Source organism: Brachionichthys hirsutus, chromosome 7 (genome assembly GCF_040956055.1).
Source record: "Brachionichthys hirsutus isolate HB-005 chromosome 7, CSIRO-AGI_Bhir_v1, whole genome shotgun sequence".
Classification (NCBI taxonomy): Eukaryota; Metazoa; Chordata; class Actinopteri; order Lophiiformes; family Brachionichthyidae; genus Brachionichthys; species Brachionichthys hirsutus.
In genome coordinates this window covers 13,293,823-13,310,274 of record NC_090903.1, presented here as the reverse complement: position 1 = coordinate 13,310,274, position 16,452 = coordinate 13,293,823, and the positions used below count along the sequence as shown (strand labels likewise).

The 16,452-nt window shown below is 47.3% G+C and overlaps 1 protein-coding gene across 1 annotated transcript in view; it reads right to left on the bottom strand.

Annotated features, from left to right (window-relative positions):
• meis1b (Meis homeobox 1 b) overlaps positions 1-16,452 on the bottom strand; it is a 62,325-nt gene that overhangs the window by 24,920 nt on the left and 20,953 nt on the right. Inside the window, exon 7 of the mRNA XM_068740942.1 lies at positions 7,454-7,599. Within this exon, the coding sequence (XP_068597043.1) occupies positions 7,454-7,599 (146 nt within the window). The remainder of the gene's footprint in view (positions 1-7,453; positions 7,600-16,452) is intronic.

Genomic DNA, 16,452 nt, shown 5'->3' with positions numbered 1-16,452 from the left:
GAAGCGCCTTCTCCATCAGTGCACTGCTTTTTACAAATCAATGACTTAATCTGTTGTAACAAACAAGTGAGCAGCGCTGCCCCCCCCCCCCCCCCCCCCTTCCATTGCTCACACTAAAACAGCATGCCTCCATCGGTGGAAGGAAAAAGACGGTAATAACACAAATATGTTTAAAATACGGGGAGAGGAAGGGAAAAAAATGACATCTGAATAAAAACTAGGAAAAATGTAAAGGACATCATGTGGGATTTTCCAACCACACCACCTCGCCGCTCTCCCCGACTCCTCTGCCAGCATTCACCGCCTGGTTCACTAGCTATGATTTCCTTCACTTCACTGGATGCATACACAAGCACATGCACGTGGATGTGTGTGTGTTTGTGTGTGTGTGTGTGTGTGTGTCACAGATGCACACTGTCATGGACGAAAACACCCAAACACTCCAAGGGAGTGCTTTGGGTCAACTGGTTGAGTTTCATCTCACAACCAGGCTGCACCCGCCTCTAGTGCATCAAGAGCCTCCAAGTGTTTCATGCAGAAACCTTCATTTATGACATTATGGCACACGTAGGTGTAAAATGGTGAGTTATGGAGGGATATCTCCTCTATAAATCATGGCTCCCGCCCAAATGCCTCTGAAACACCTGAAGTGCAACAATATTGCTATGATATCATGGTTCAAAGCCATTAACATGTAAGGCAATGGTGGAGAGGGGGGGGGGGGAGGAATGAGCGAGAGGGAGTCACGGAAGAAAGGAGGCGAGGAGTCAGAGAGGCAGAAGGCATGCATAAAAGATAGGAGACCCTTATGGCTTGTCAGAAAGAAGTGTTTTGTCTGAGAGGGAGACAGAGACAGAGCGTAGGGGAAGGAGCGAAGGTTCACGCATGGGAGAGAATACAAGTGGGAGGAACTGAATTGATAAATTAGTTCAGCCAACGCACAAACTGATTACCACAACGGCAAAGCCACGGGATCCATTGGGCACACGCATGGAAGGAGACACAAAGACACGCACACACTGTTACAGAGCAGCGGCAAAAGAGACGTGAAGCTGACACGTACAAATAATAGAACAACTGCATATGCAGTCGCACATACATGCACTAATGCACACACACAGACACACACACACACACAAACACCAAATGTATCTAGGGCAGCCTGCTGCAGTTGCTGTAAGTAAAAGGTATTGAGCTGCTGACTCCAGCCAGAAAAGAGCCTACAATCCTCTGTATCACCAAACACAGCCTAATGGATAATGGCTAACAGCTAGTGCTAACGTGATTTCACACTTAGCCGACTTTATATATCACCAGCTGAACAGAACGCGACACAGACAGTGTATGCTAAAAGTTGGTCGACATTTCCTTGCCAAAGATTCATTTAAAGCAACGTATTTTTAAGTAATGGTAGTGCTAGCTACGCCGCTAACATTGCTACTCACTCTCCAATAAACAGTGATGGGGAACTCGACACCCCACCCAGGGGGTGTGTGTGTGTGTGTGTGTGTGTGTGTGTGTGTGCGTGTGTGTGTGCGTGTGATGGCTAGGAGTAAGCCCTCTTCTTGCAAATCATTAAGAATGATTTCACACATCTAAGTTATTGGGCCATGTCCATGCTGCTGCACACACACACACACGCACACGTGCGGCTGATAATGAAAACTGGGACTAGAGTGAAACACAAGGCTTTATGAAGTCATCAATCAAACAGACGTACAATGGAACCACACATTGAACTGTTTCATAGTTTCCCAACTATGAAATTGTTTGAGGATTAGGAGACGGGATAAGGATGGAAGAAAGAGGAGGACAGAAGCGGTGGCAAGATAAATGAAAAATGAAAGTGAGATAAAACATCCTCTAACCAATGTTGCATCATTTAAACGTTACATTTTAATACATTTGCGTCTACAAAATTAATTTGTGTGTGTGCCACTAACTGACCTTAAAGGTCCGTGAAGTTCTCACGTTCTCAAGCAAACACATCAAACAGAGGAGACCAGAGCAACACACAAACACACACACACACACACACAAAGATGCATACACTTGCTTTTGGTCTCTGCCTAAAAGTTCAAAGCTGAAAAAAATGGAAAGGTAACCTCCCCTATGGGCTTTAAAAAAGAGGGACAAAACGCTTCTAGAAGCAGAGAGAGGAAAGAACTGATATAATTGTGTGTGTGTGTGTGCATGTGTGTGTGTCTGTGAGGTCAGAGCTTTGGAGGCAAATGTTCCAGTGTGCATTGTTTATTTAAATAAATAAGATTCTGACACAAAACACCTGAACTCTCCTCAGAGGCCTGCATTTCTAAAACTCACCGAGGTGGTCAGGACAAGTCGTCATTCCGGTACGGAAGATTCTGGGATACTGATTTAAAGTGCAGAAAACAGACTAAATCACAACGCAATAAGTTATTCAGCAGTCAGAAAGACGCCTCTCAGCATGGAAACAGCCGATGCAATAAATGACAAAGGAACACCAACGCCATGCTACTTCAAACCGGCAACATCTGCCATGTGTTGGTCACCCCCCCCCCCCCGGCTACTGTATCCCTCTGTCCATCTCTTCATCTGTTTATCCATCCATCATTCCATCCATCAATCATGAACCAGATGGCCTTTCAGGAGCCCCTGTCAGGGCTGATGGGTTCCCTCTGCCCCAGTCGTACCCTCACCCTCCTCCTTCCATCAACAACCACAGAACCCCACCTTACACACAGACGCATATTAGCATTCGCTCATGGACCGGTGATGCTATCAACCATTCCGTGGCTCGCTATCAATCCCTCTTGGATATTGATCCGCCCATCTACTCTTCAAACGGTTGCAAACAGAAAGTTTGGGAATAGCGGGTCTGAGAATCTGTGAGGGTCAGTCCACAAAGAGAAGCCCCCTTTGGTCCCTGGGGCCTGTCAAGGGGGATAATTGATGATGTTTTCATTACAAGGTGTGGGGTAATGTGGCGGGGGTGGGGGGGGGGGGGGTATTATGGGGGTAGGGCAGGTTGACTCAGCTGCCTCTTCTTTGACACCGACCAGCCCTTCGATTGGTACGAAATAGCATCTTTCAAACGCGCAAGAAGAGGATTAATCACACACACACAGCCCAAAGCCAAATACATAACCAGAGATAAAGTATTTGAAAAGGAATAAAAACGTCGGAAATAAGGCGAAGTTGTTCTCTTGTTTTCCGCCTGCTCTCATGTCATGCCAGGAATTCTCTTCAGGCTTCTATGAAATCCTAATGCAGTGGCGCCTCAGATTCTGACGGCCACTCCTATTGAATCAAGACCTAATCGGAGACACCAGACCACGATGTTACTTTACAGTATGAGGATGGAAATTTGTCATTTCCAAGTAAACAACAACAACACGTACAAAAAGGCTTCTGACTCATTAAGCTCGAGTCTCGCTGTCTCTCCCAAGTTGTTATCGAGGCATCCCGATGACTTGGATGATGAACAGAAACTATTTTTCATCCTAAAACAGATAACAAAGATGAGTAAAAGCTAATAAAAATCACAGGACAACGGTCAGAAGTGTAACTTCTTATTCCGGCCTTATCCATTCTGTCTTTGTCGCACACAAAGCCACCCCCCCTTCCCTTCTTATCGGCATGACTGTGGAGCACAGACGAAAACGGCCTCAAACCAAATTCTGACAAACAACTGTAACAAAATTAAAGACAAATTTGTGTGTGTAAAATCGATTGGGCCGGTTGGAGTTCTGTGATGCTTCACAGTTTGGCCCCCTCCTGCAATAAACCGTCAAAGATCAACGGCGTCCCGGGCCGACCACATACGTTTGTCGGGGAGACTCTACAGATCTGGTTTGTGCTCCCCTGGCTGATAAATCTTTGGTTTACACCGTGCACCATTACATCGGTTAAACACAGACGCCCCCCCCCCCCACCTTGAGGAAGCACTTTTGCATCCTTGCCCTGTTCTTTGTTCTGTCCAATCCCGACCCGAGCCACTAAGATTAGAGCCCCTATCCGTTCATCCATCCATCCATCCATCACCTCCTCTCACCGTCCACCCCCAGTCTGGATTTTAAGGACCCACAACAGCAAGGCTCCTGGCCCCCTCTGCCTGCGCAGAAATGAATTATATTGCCTTTCACACCTGTTTCTGCTCAAAACGCTGCTGTGTTGAAACCCCCCCCCCCGCCCCCAGCTCGGCTACATCTGCGTACATGAGCGGGTAAATTCGACCCTAACTGTATTAACGGGGGATTATGCCTTCCAGTTGGATTTTTTGTTCATACACTCTTTTTCTATGCATTTTACACATTTAAAAAAGTGTGTGTGTGTGGGGGGGGGGGGGCTCATTGAGGCTTTGTGGGTTGGCTTCTTTTACGAGCTGCGATCACGGCTGCCCCTCGTTTCACCGAGTCTGTGTACAAATAGGAGAGGAGGAGCGGCAGAATGAGAGCGTTAGTGATAATGTGCATGAGACTGTGTCCCAGCCTGCCATGACGCTAACGCTCTCACCCCCACCCCCCGACCACCACCACCCATTCTTCCGCTTCTACAAACACACACACACTGACTTCAGCTCAGCAGGGCAACAAACCAACTGGGGAAAAGGGTGGTGTGTGTGTGTGTAGCGGTGAGATGGGGGAGTGAATTCCATCTAATTACTCTATCACATAATTTCACAAATTGCCTTTTCATAAGGGAATGGAGAGCAGAGCGCAGGGCGTGTTGGGGATTGGAGGCCCGAGCTTTCATTTACTACTCATTTCTTGTTAAATTAAACAAGAAAATACCGTTTGTGATGCGGGAGGGGCCACGGGGGCGGGTGGATTCCAACTGCACCGTAAGAGAAATGAGGAAACTTACTACCGCTTACTCCCAAGGCTTGCCTCAATGGTTGCAGTGAGCAAACCCGCAGACCAAGTCAGCAAAACCAAATGACTGCTAATATATTCAAAGGTCTACCCGTCGGTTCAGGTAGAAAAAGACATCCTCGATGTCTCCAGATAATCCTTTAAAATAAAGACAGGCATCTAAACCACCTACATTTGGACACTCGGTTTACCATCCGCCTTCCCCTTCTGCTTCGGTACGATGGGAGCTCCCCTGAGGGTCCGAGTGTGAGGGCGAAGAACTGATAATGCACCAAGATGGGCGCCCAAACATCTACGCTTCTCTTTTCTGTTCTACTTCTTCCATGTCCGATGACTTTTTAGCATTGCAGGGACCAAACAGTTTCTGTTAGGGTGACACGACGAATGACCGGCGTAAAACGAAGGAGCGCGCTGCCCGCATTTGTCTGATACCGGCGGCGCTGTTTGTGTCTGTGTCTCCCAAAATGAAGACCACATTTTGCACAAAGAAAGCCGTCGCCTCTCTGCGTCTCGGCTTCGTTGCTACCTGGTTTTATTCAACAGGGTAAGCTGGATGCGTTTTCCATCAACCCCTCCAGTTTACCTCCCAGTTCTGAGGGGGTTGTACTGGAAGAACTGCCTTAGGAGAGTGCACACATACACATACGCACCATTTTGTGCCTTTATGTGTGCATGATGTCATTTTACTTCCTCCTCATCACCCGCTTCACCTCTTCTTCGTCCCTCCCCCCCTCGACGCCACACTTTTACCCTTCCCACTGTTTGAGATCCGACAGGGCAGAAGCCTCCGCTAAGCTCACACTCACGGTGTAATACGACACAGAGGTGTGTTTCAATAGACCAGTGTGTGCCGACAGGATGTGTGCGTGTGTGTGTTTCAAACACCTTTCTCTGCAGCCCTGCGTGTTTCTGGGGGGGGTGAACTGGTTGGGGTCAAGGAGATGGAGGAGGAGGTTTATGTGTGTAAATGTGTGAGTGCCAGGTGGTGAGTGTGAGACGGAAAGAAGAGAGCACAAAGACAGAGAGTATAAAACGAAAATTAGATAAAGAAAAACGATGGAGCCAATCCATAATCCAACCGCTGCATTTCTTTACCCATCATCCTCCCTGTCATGCAACTCAAACCAGCGCCATCGGATGACGGTTTAAATCAGTGAGGAAAAGGCGTGCTGCGATTCAGCGGTTTGAAACCTGTTGTGCTTGGAAACTCGTCGGGCAACATAACTTTCCAAGTCTGTGGGATGTTATTCACGCTATTAAAAACCCGCATCGCTAACCACACACGCTAACGTTGGTTAGTTCTAAAGTGACTGGCCTGGATTTTAATTCACCTCACTCAAAGAGAGCTGTTAGCATGCTAACATGCTACCGTCCGTAGAGGGTCAAACAGCCAGAGACAGATAAGTGTCTCAGCGCTAGCGGCCGCTTTCACAGACAATTTCTCAGAGATGAACTAGCGAGATTGTCTTTCTGTAAGCTTCCGTGAGATGAAGCTTCCAGTAGCCAGAAGATGGCCTATAAATAAGAGGACACTTATTAGGATAAAATATTATCCTCCTTCCTCGCTGCCATATGAGATATGACCAATGCTTTACCGGTAAACCGATCATGTATATCATTTAAACTATTCCCAACCCTAAAAAAACAATTCCTCCTGCCGTCAGCCGGCACAAGCTTTATTTGTACCCTGTAATTGAGTACAAATAAAGCCAAACCGCAAGCCTACAGCAGGCATCCGTTAAATAGCGGCAGACTCGTTCTGAATAAAGTTAATCTACGCATCTACGACTGGGGCCAGAGGCTTTTCCCCTTGACTTCAACCTTTTTCGGTCTCAATGAGCGTGTCAGTGCTCGACAGCCTGCGTGCATGTATTCCTCTGTGTGCAAGTGTGTTTGTGACAAAACAAGACAGGAGAATGTGTGTTTGAGTGTGTGAATGTTTTTTTTTTTTTAAGTCTGTGGGCTCTATGACAACACAAGCATCCTCGCCAATGCCCGAGTGGCACATTTTGAACTTGATTTAATATTTTCCCCTGACCTCATTCTGGATCTGATCCGGATGAAATTTGGTGGGTAGAGGAACGTCGGCCGGCCTTTTGAGCTCATGACTGTGTCCAATTCCATAAACATCAGGCAATAATCGGCCGAGGTATTGAGGAACAAATTTTGAAGCTCCATTGAACGCAATGTTTACAAAAAATGCAATAATCTGTTCCTGGTACATTCCCAACATTTCCTGGAAATTTCATCATGCTCCATCCGTAGCCTTTTCAGTTAGCTTGCTACCAGACAAACAAACAAAACAATGCCGGCAAAAACATAACCCCCTCGGCAGAGGTCATTATAAAAACCTGACCTGCAGACTGCGATCCACCTGAAGGTGCACCTGGGTTTTAAAGTGACTCGCAGATTGGTTTGATCCATGTTACGTCAAACTCCACTTCATCTTCTTGCAACTTTAATTTTCCAGCCTTTTAATTAAACAGATTTGAATTACAATGTAAAAGAACCCATGCCATGGATTTCAGAGCAGTTCAATCCGGCCCTGAGGCTGTGACCTTCATCGTGCATCATGTGATATGAACCCGAGCTCAACTCACTGTTAGATGCTGGAAGAGCCACGCTCTCATGATGTTGGTGGCAACCTTAGGGAAGATCCCCCTCTTCTTGTTCCTTTTCTTTTCTTTATCCGGGTCATCGTCGTCCCCTGTGCTCGGCGAAGCCACGCTGTTGTCCAGGCCGTCACCTGTCACATGACAAGAAACAGGAAGACACAGGCGGGATCAGACGCACAGTTTGTTTACTGCCTGCATTCGCTTTGCCTCTGCGTTCAAAGGGAATAAATGCGATTTTGAAGGCATTCTGGAGGGCTTTGTATGCATAGACGGATGGGTACGGAGACGCAACAATGGCTGGAAAACAGCGCCTCATAAATACATTCTTCTTTAATACATTTAGAAATAACCCTGGCTTTCATCCCCCCCCCCCCCCCCGTCACTTGAAAACACAGCAAGCGCTCGCATCTTCCTGCGAGAGAAGGAGCGAGAACGGGAGCACAAAGGACTTGTAAGGTCGCATTTCCCCACTCTCCCATCCAAGCTGACGCAGAATTGAAAATGACAGAGAGATTTAGTCTTTATTATCCTGAGGGGAAAATAGTTATTGAAGAGACGCCCCGCACATTCTGCCATTTTACCTGAGGTGGAAAAAGTAACACGGCACTACAAAAGGGGAGGTTGCGAGGAGTGGGAGGACGAAAAATAAAAGGAAAAAATAGGATGAAAAAAAGGGAAGTCGGAGGCACAAACATCGGCAACAAAGCTAGCTGCTTTTCATAACAATGGCGTCACGGCTGCTTACAGCAACCTGTAGGGCTTGGATAAGGCTCTATTAAGGCCAGGCAACCTCACCTAAGGGGAACACCGAGACAGCTTAGAGTATCACTGAGAGGAAATGTGAATGGAAGGCGCTCCATTGGTCTTTTCTCTGCATTCAACCTCAACACGAAGCCAAACGCACACACACACATCGCACATATTCAAACCGCCCAATTACTGAACGCATTCTATAGCGTTCCAACCGGGAGAGGGAAGGAGACTCTCCCTATCTGCGGTTATGAAAAGCCTAATTGTTATTATCATTATTCAAAGATGCAAGCCGTCCTCAATGAAGACGATAATCATTAAAGAAACATGAGCCCAGAGGTAAACAAGTGGCGCCCTTGCCGCTTAAAATTTCAGCAGCTGATAACTCACTTTTGTCCCACGCTGCCTCTCTCGCTCTCTCCGATGGAAGTGAATCGAAAGGAAGTTGGGGGGAAAAAATGTGCTGAAGTAGTGCACAGAATTGGATTCAGTTATTTATTGATTACACACAAAGCACTTCTAAAGCTTCTTGGTCTATTCACTGTGGCGGGAGCAGATAACTGCATTCGAATGGGCGCGCACTCCGCTAACTTGCAGAGGACGACACCCAGCACCAAGCTAAACCCTGAGCCCCCAATTCATCGATAATTAATGTGAATGTTGCCACTAATCCGGTTGGAGATGACTTTTTTCCAGCCTGCCACATCAATGGAATAATCAAGGGCCTAAAACCCAGGCCTTTGCTCCCCATTACCTCAGGCAAAAGAATTCCTGAAAGCGTGCCTGGAGGGCACCTGAATTATATACACCATTAGGAGAGAGAGGCTCGCAATGATCCATACCAAACGACACTCTTGGCTAGCTCTCCCTCTGTTTCTCCTTCTCTCGCCGACTGCTCTGGCATAAGGAGATACATATGCACACATATTGAAGGCTTTCTAATGAGCCTCATGCAGAAGTGGAGGTGACACCATCGCACGGAGGGGGAGGGATAAAACAAGAGCTTGCTGTTTGTAGATACTGATGAAAAAAAACACACCCGCTGCACATTAATAATGCACATATGCATTCAAATATTGTGGTTGGCAGATCATAATGGAAAGTTATCTCAAGGCGCGTTACAGGTGTAGCCGGGAAAGACAGAGCCCAACTTGTCCCACAAGAGCAAGCACTTTGGAAAAACTTCCCTTAAACAGGCAGAAACCTTGAACAGAACCTAAGACTCATAGTCGGCGGCCATCTGTCTTGACCGGTTGGGTCGAGAAAGAGAGTGAGACAAGGACAGGTAGGAGGAGAGACGAAAATGAACAGAGGGAGCTTGAGAAAAGGAGCAGACACAACACACACCGCGTTCCAAATTATTACATCAATCAACTGTCTGTAACATTACAGCCTCATCCAATCCCCAACACGCCCGGAGAGTGTATCCCATACACCCGAATCTTAGACCTCTTTCTGGACAAAAACACACTCCTGTTCTAAGCTTGCCATCATTAGCCCAGGAAAACTGCACCCTGAGCTTAACAAGACAGGGTGTTCTGCCTCGTGTTTCAGGGCTGAAATACGCACACCCCTCTGTTTCTTTTCCTCTCCACATCTCTCCAGCGGCTGGAAAAGACAAGCCGAGCCGAGCCGAGCCGAGCCGAGCCGAGTCGAGCCGAGGCCCTGTAATCTAAGACCAGATTTTCATTGGAAGCAAATGCTTTCAATCCGTTGTAAAGACCGGCTCATGTTCAGCAAAGCCTACAATAACAAACCCAGGGCCCTGTCCCATGTGAGCAGAGGGGGGGGGGGAGAAGCAAACGGCCAGAGTACCAGCTCAGATCATGAGCGAGAGACTGAGGGAATGCCAGTGGGAGAGAGTGGGTGTGCAGGCAAGCACAGTAGGTGAGAAATCGTGAAAAGTGTGTGTCTGTGGGGGGGGGAGTAAAGGGCAGACAGAAAAAAACAAAAACGGGATGCTCCCAGAAATCCGTACGGGGGGGGGCGTGCTGTCTCTCTGACTTCAACGTTGCCACAACCTCACATAGTAACACGCCATTAGCCGTATTCTGTTTCACTGCATCATATGTTTGAATGCTCGGCGAATAAAACGGTGCGCATTCAGCAATTACAATCGTTCAGACCCGTAACAGATGTATAAAACAACCCCAAAGACCTGCAGTTAATCAAAATGATGCATAATACTAAGGAATTCTCACTGGGAAATGTCAGAAGAGCACAGAAACACTAATTATGTTCATGTCGAACAAGGACGAGATCTCATTAAAGCGTTTAGCCTGAAGAAGGATGAGGCGTTGAAATGACACCTACTTTATGAATTTAAAGCAAATCTTGGCCATTTTTGTCACCTGTAACTCAAGCACTAAACCAGAGGGGGAAGCCATTACCCCTCTGAATATCACTTTCTTCCTCTCCCCCTTCTAATACTTCTAAGTAAGTCTGACCTACAGACACTTACTTTACCTAGAGGGAGGAAAGGAAGGAGGGCTGAAGAAGGGTCGTCAATTTTATTGGCATTTCCATTTTCGCTGCAATTTGATACCAATCACCGCCGCAAGCTCCAGGGCTTATTTCTGCAACGCGTTGGCCCCTGGTAGCGAGGGAATAGTGGGAGGTGGGAGAAGAGAAAAGAGAGAGACTGTGGGAGCAAGGAAGGGTGAAGCAGAAAAGGTGTTAAAGCTGTGTCTGGCAGCCATGTTGGGAAAATGTCAATGGTGTTACCTCAGCCTGAGAGGGACGGAGACAGAAGTAGGGTAATGCAGGAAGGGGAGGTGAATGGGAGACGGTGATGAGCGAGGAAGAAGGGCAACTGTTGTGAATTTTGTAGTCTATGATGTAGAGACAGAAAGGAAAACGTCGATGCAGTGAAGTCGGTCACAAAGAAAATAACGGAGAGATAAGAGTTTGAGAAGCCAGAACTGAAAAACGAATGAATCTTTGATGCATTTATTTAAACACTGAAAGCAGAATTTCCATGCAAAATACTCCTGAACTGGATCGAACTGGAACATGCTAGCATGTGTAGCCGTTTTACACTCTTAGATCATCAACGCTGAACCATTTTACGCTTGTCAATGGACGCCTGTAGCTCCACCAGCCGCTGGACGCATCCTTCGGACAAACTCATCAAGTGTTCATGTTGTTGATCACAAGCCATTTCGACTGATAGAAGGCCTCTCTGACGTCACAGTTCATCGTCAGGGCAACAAGCCAGTAAGCTAGCCAGCCCATAAAGCCACCAGGGCAGTCAGTCATGAATCAGCCTTGTCAGTCAGCCGTTTAGCTAGTCAGTCAATCAGCCAGTCAGCAAATGAACCAGCCTGTCACTCTCCACACACAGGCTGCCAGGCTCATTAAGTTCATTAGCAGGCTGTAACCCTGGGCTGCATCCATCCAGAATGGGGCAGCAAGACGAGCTAGCTCCAGTCTCCCCACGAGGAAAGGCTACAGGCGCAACTCAGGGTCTGGCCCACCGATCGGCCATGACAACGTCTTTGCGACTAGTTAGAAGAGAGGATGGGAGGATAACGGGGGCGGGGGCTGAAAGACGGTGACGGTGGGGGGCGCATGTTTGTATGTGAAGAATACATGCATGCATGGATGTGCATCCGTCTGTACGTGTGTGTCTATCTCTGCCGCTCTTTATGCATGTGTGTTTCCAGCCAGTTTCCTGTGTGTGTGTGTGTGTGTGGCAATTAGGGAGCAGGCCAGTGACTGGAAGGAGCCAGGGGCAGTTGAAATGCCCCGGGGCCAACCAAGGGAAGGAATATTTTATCAGTCCCCTCACACGCTGTATACACAAATCACAAATACACACTTGCACACAAACATACACGGGCACTGTGTGATAATGACGTTAAAAACTAGGTTAGCGTTCTTCATGCATTTTCACTAGCCTCGTTAGCATTAGCCAGACAGACAGTTACTCCTATGCTCATTCAGCTTCGATGACTTTTATTTAAGCCTTTCTGCCACTTCCTGTTTCATCCCTGCCTCCTCCTGCCACCTCCTTCATTACTCCTCTCTCTCTCTCTCTCTCTCTCTCTCTCTCAGCCTTCTCTCTGTCTGCTGAAGCGTGCAGTTGGAATAGAGGACATTTGCACAGTGTTGGAGATGTAAGACGTCGTTATCTTTCCTCGCTGTTGGTTTGAAGTTCTATTTGAGGGTTAAACACACAGACGTTAAATTGCATTGATTAAATATGGGTGAGAATTGATTTAAACTGAGTTCACGTTGTTTGGAATCTTCTTTCTTGGTGTTTTCTTCAATAAGAAGCGCGAATGGCGCTTCCACCTTGGTCTTTCTAGCCTCTCTACCTTTCTCTGTCTCAAGGCGTACCCTGACATTATCAAGCGTTATCTAGGCTAATCTGTTATGATCTGATTATGAACCACCGCTCAGCATTAGGCAGAGTGTGGTACTACTACCTGCCCCCTCCACACGGGCACATGTGCCATTCTGAAGTGTCAGCCATTTTTCTGCTACTTGGCAAATTAACAGCCAGGGATTCACCAGGCCGTAATCTTATCGGACACGTCGTTCCTACCGAAAGACAATCATGACGTTTAGCTTTATAAAGCTGTCCTCTGCTCACTTGAGGAGTCAGCGCTATGAATATGAGCTTTGTGTCAGAAATCACGAGCACGGTCCGAATTATTCAGGCAACGGTTTTATGGGTCGTGAAACGGCATGAGAGGAACGTCGGCCGGTCTTTTGAGCTCATAACATCGCGTTTATTCTTTATTCTGTCTGGCAAAAAAAAAAAAAAGGAGAGTGTCTTTCATTGTGAGCGCAGTTGACCTGGAGATGATCTCTCATGGGCCACTCCTAAAGTTTCACACCTCAGAAAGCTCACATGACCCTGGGTGCGCTGCCGAGGCAAGGCCCAGGCCTCGGGGACCTGCGATCCCCTTCCACACGGGATCCACACATCTCATACGAGCAGGCACACACCCAAAACATGATACATAAAACACACACACGCCAGCATTCAACCACTAAAGTGCCTTACTTCTCACTCTTTCTGGCGCTGACACAAGCACACACTCTTTTCACACACATGCACATACTACATCACATTCCCAGAAATCCTCAGCGAGGTAAAGAAGGACTCACAAGAGGGAGCGGGGGTAGAAAAAAAGTGGTGTGTATTGTATTCAGGCCATTCATAAACTCTAGATTTGGGGAAGGGGAGTACAGGGGCAATGGGGGGTTTGCTTTGCTTGGCCCTGGAGCCCCCTCCCACCTGCAAATATCCTGACAATGCTGGAATTCCTTGCAACACAATTCCCAACTGGGTGCACTTTTAAAAAAGTCAGATCAACATCAGATACACACTTAAACACAACAATATGTCCTCCATGAGGGAACTTTCCAATACTGTCGACTTCAAACCAACACACACACATTTATATTAACACAAAACACTCCCTGTGACCGACGCTGCTTCGCCTCCCTTTTATTCCTGAGTAGGAGGAGAGACCCAGAGAAATCCCCTTGACTATTCTGCGGATAATGACATGCGCTGTCAACACAACAATATGGCTAGTCTAGACTTCCCTTCCTGCCTTTACCAGAGAGACTCGCCGCTATTTTCAGATCTTTCTTCGCGACTTCAGACGAAGAGTTCGGATCGTGCCCCTCTGAAAGCACAGATCCGTGTTTGTAGAGCAGACACTGGACGCATTATAATGACCAGGTGGATTAAGGAGACGGAGAAAGTTGTCATCATTTCAACAGAAACAAAACGAGCCAGGCAGGTAATCAATCAAGGGAGAGCTAAGTGGATGCATCCTGTAATCAAAGACAATTCCGTTCGAGTAATTACAGTAAATAACGAGTGATTTGTGATCACAAAGCTGGTTACTGTGAATGATGACAGTTTTGTGGATCAGCGCTGACAGATTCAATAACGACAGTAACCGGTGAGTCGTTTACACGGGCTGCTCGGTAATTAAAGCCCACAGGAGACTTTGTGTTGCGAGGATCCCGGCAAAGTTTGAAGCAGTTACTCCATCTGCGGTGATGCGATGAAGGGGGGATTAGGAAGCCAGAGACGGAGAGCGTGTTTAAGCAACAACGAAAGAAAAAAGAAATAAAACACAAGCAAATGAACGTATCTCCAGAGTTAATTAAACGCAAAGCCTCGGGTTCTTTGTGATTCATGTGGCTTCGAGGATACGGGGGGGGGGGGGGCTTGTGCGTGATTTCCATGTGTGTTGTGTTAACAGGTGTAAACAGGAACAAAGACAAGACTCGGATGCATCAATTAGAGGACTCTATGCATGTTATTTGCACCATATTATTAACCTTTCACATCATGACCGACCTGTGTTAAGAGTCATTCCTGTACTTGTGTGTGTTACGGGTGAAGCCCCTCCAATGGGAGAGGTGGCGTTGGTGGAGTCAGGCCTGTTCACATAGCCATAGGTGATGGCAAAAATGTCAGTGTAAATGTGACTGCTCTCTCTCTCTGTGCCATTTCCCCCCGCAAAGGGTCATCGCCACGGGCCGCCTGACACGCCGGGAGCTGCCTAAAGCATGGGGGCACGGTCACAGCATTAATCTCCACTGTGCCTCCATGCACAGAAAATCACCCGCACACACACAACAGCAACTGTCTTTTATTGTCGCTTCCGGATCGGTCGAGAGGAAAAGACGGCGAAAGAGGCAGCCGGAAACAAGCCGAAACGAAAGTGCAGGGCGAGGAATGCACCTTTTGACGTGTAACTATTGATTTGTTTTCCCCTTCTTGTCTTTGTGTTGCCATTTTCCTTTTTAAAAGAGGTTCAAAAGGGAGCTCTCGTGAGGGAGGCCCACGGATTCAGAGAAAGGAAGTCCTCACTCACACACACGCACATGCACGCACACGCACAGACTGAAATCATCATCTTTCTCTGCTTTCTCACTCCATCCTTGCCTACTCAATTCTTTTGCTGCCTCTCTGATGGCTTTTGACACGTTTGGTTTTCCAGTTTAGAGAGAGAGAGAGAGAGAGAGCGAGAGTCAAATGGACTATGGAAGATGAAGGGAAGGGGGGGAGGGTTATTAGAGAGGACAAGGACTGTAACAAAAGCTAAGAGCACTTAACAGCACAATGGCGTGGCCGTCCTTTCCAAAAGTCAGCTGATGTGCTGAAGGGCGTCCAAAAGTCATTCGGTGTTGTCACGGGACAAAGAACCGAAGGAGAGGCATCCCGTTTCAAGCGGGATGTTTTTCCTCCACTAAACTGCAGAATCAAGATGTCATTTTTAGTCATTAACAGAAAAACATGCTCCTTTAAACCCACGAGCTGAATTTTGTGAGATTATAACTTGCAGTCATTTAAGCCCAGCCTAACTCTAATGAACCAGCATTAAGTGGAAATGTATCATTTCAGTACAAGCAAGGTGTGCATCGCCTCTCTAATCATGCCCTCGCGTTTGCAGCACGCAGAGCCGTTCACTACACGAAGTTTACTTTTCAGCGGGAAACATTTGCCTGTATTTTCCCACAGGACTATCTAAATGGCACGGCCCCTGATACTTTCAACGCACAAGGATTTTCCCACTCGTGCTAACCTATCAGCACCAGCCAAACGGCAGCATGTAGTTAGATAAAACAGGCACGCTAGCCCTGCGTTGGCACAGACTAATAATAGCACGATAGCTCCTAGAATAACAGGTTTTAGTACCGTGAAGAAGAGAAATGCGGTCTCCAACTACAAGCTCAGTTTACTGAAGGGGTGGTTAGAAAAACAGGATAAGTCACTATCAGGAGAACAGCCCACTCTATTTAAATCAGTTTGTTGATGTATTTACATTTTAGGGTTTTAACTGTTTTAACTGTTTTAATGAGTAAACAGGTGTGTGGAGACACTCCCCTCTCACGAGCTGAAACATGTCATTAATCTTGTGCATTCTTCCTCCAAAGTAAGGCCGTGTCTCCACTTCCGTCCCCTTGTCAATGTGTCCTTGACAGGCACAGGATGTGGTGCAGGGATGTGGGGGATTTGTAGTCCTATCAGCCTCCCCATATGCCCCCTGATAAGCAGAGGAAGGGGAAGTGAGTGGGTTTACAGCGGGCCATCTCACAGTGCAGCGTGCGTCAATGTGGATGGGAATGATATGCCCCCTGTGGACACTCGGGCGCTCGCCGCGCAGTCCCACCGAGTCACTTCCTGAGGGAGGTAGCCCTCTGTGGGGGGTGACTTCCTGTAAAAGTATGACCTCTGCAGCTAAAGAGAATCTCAG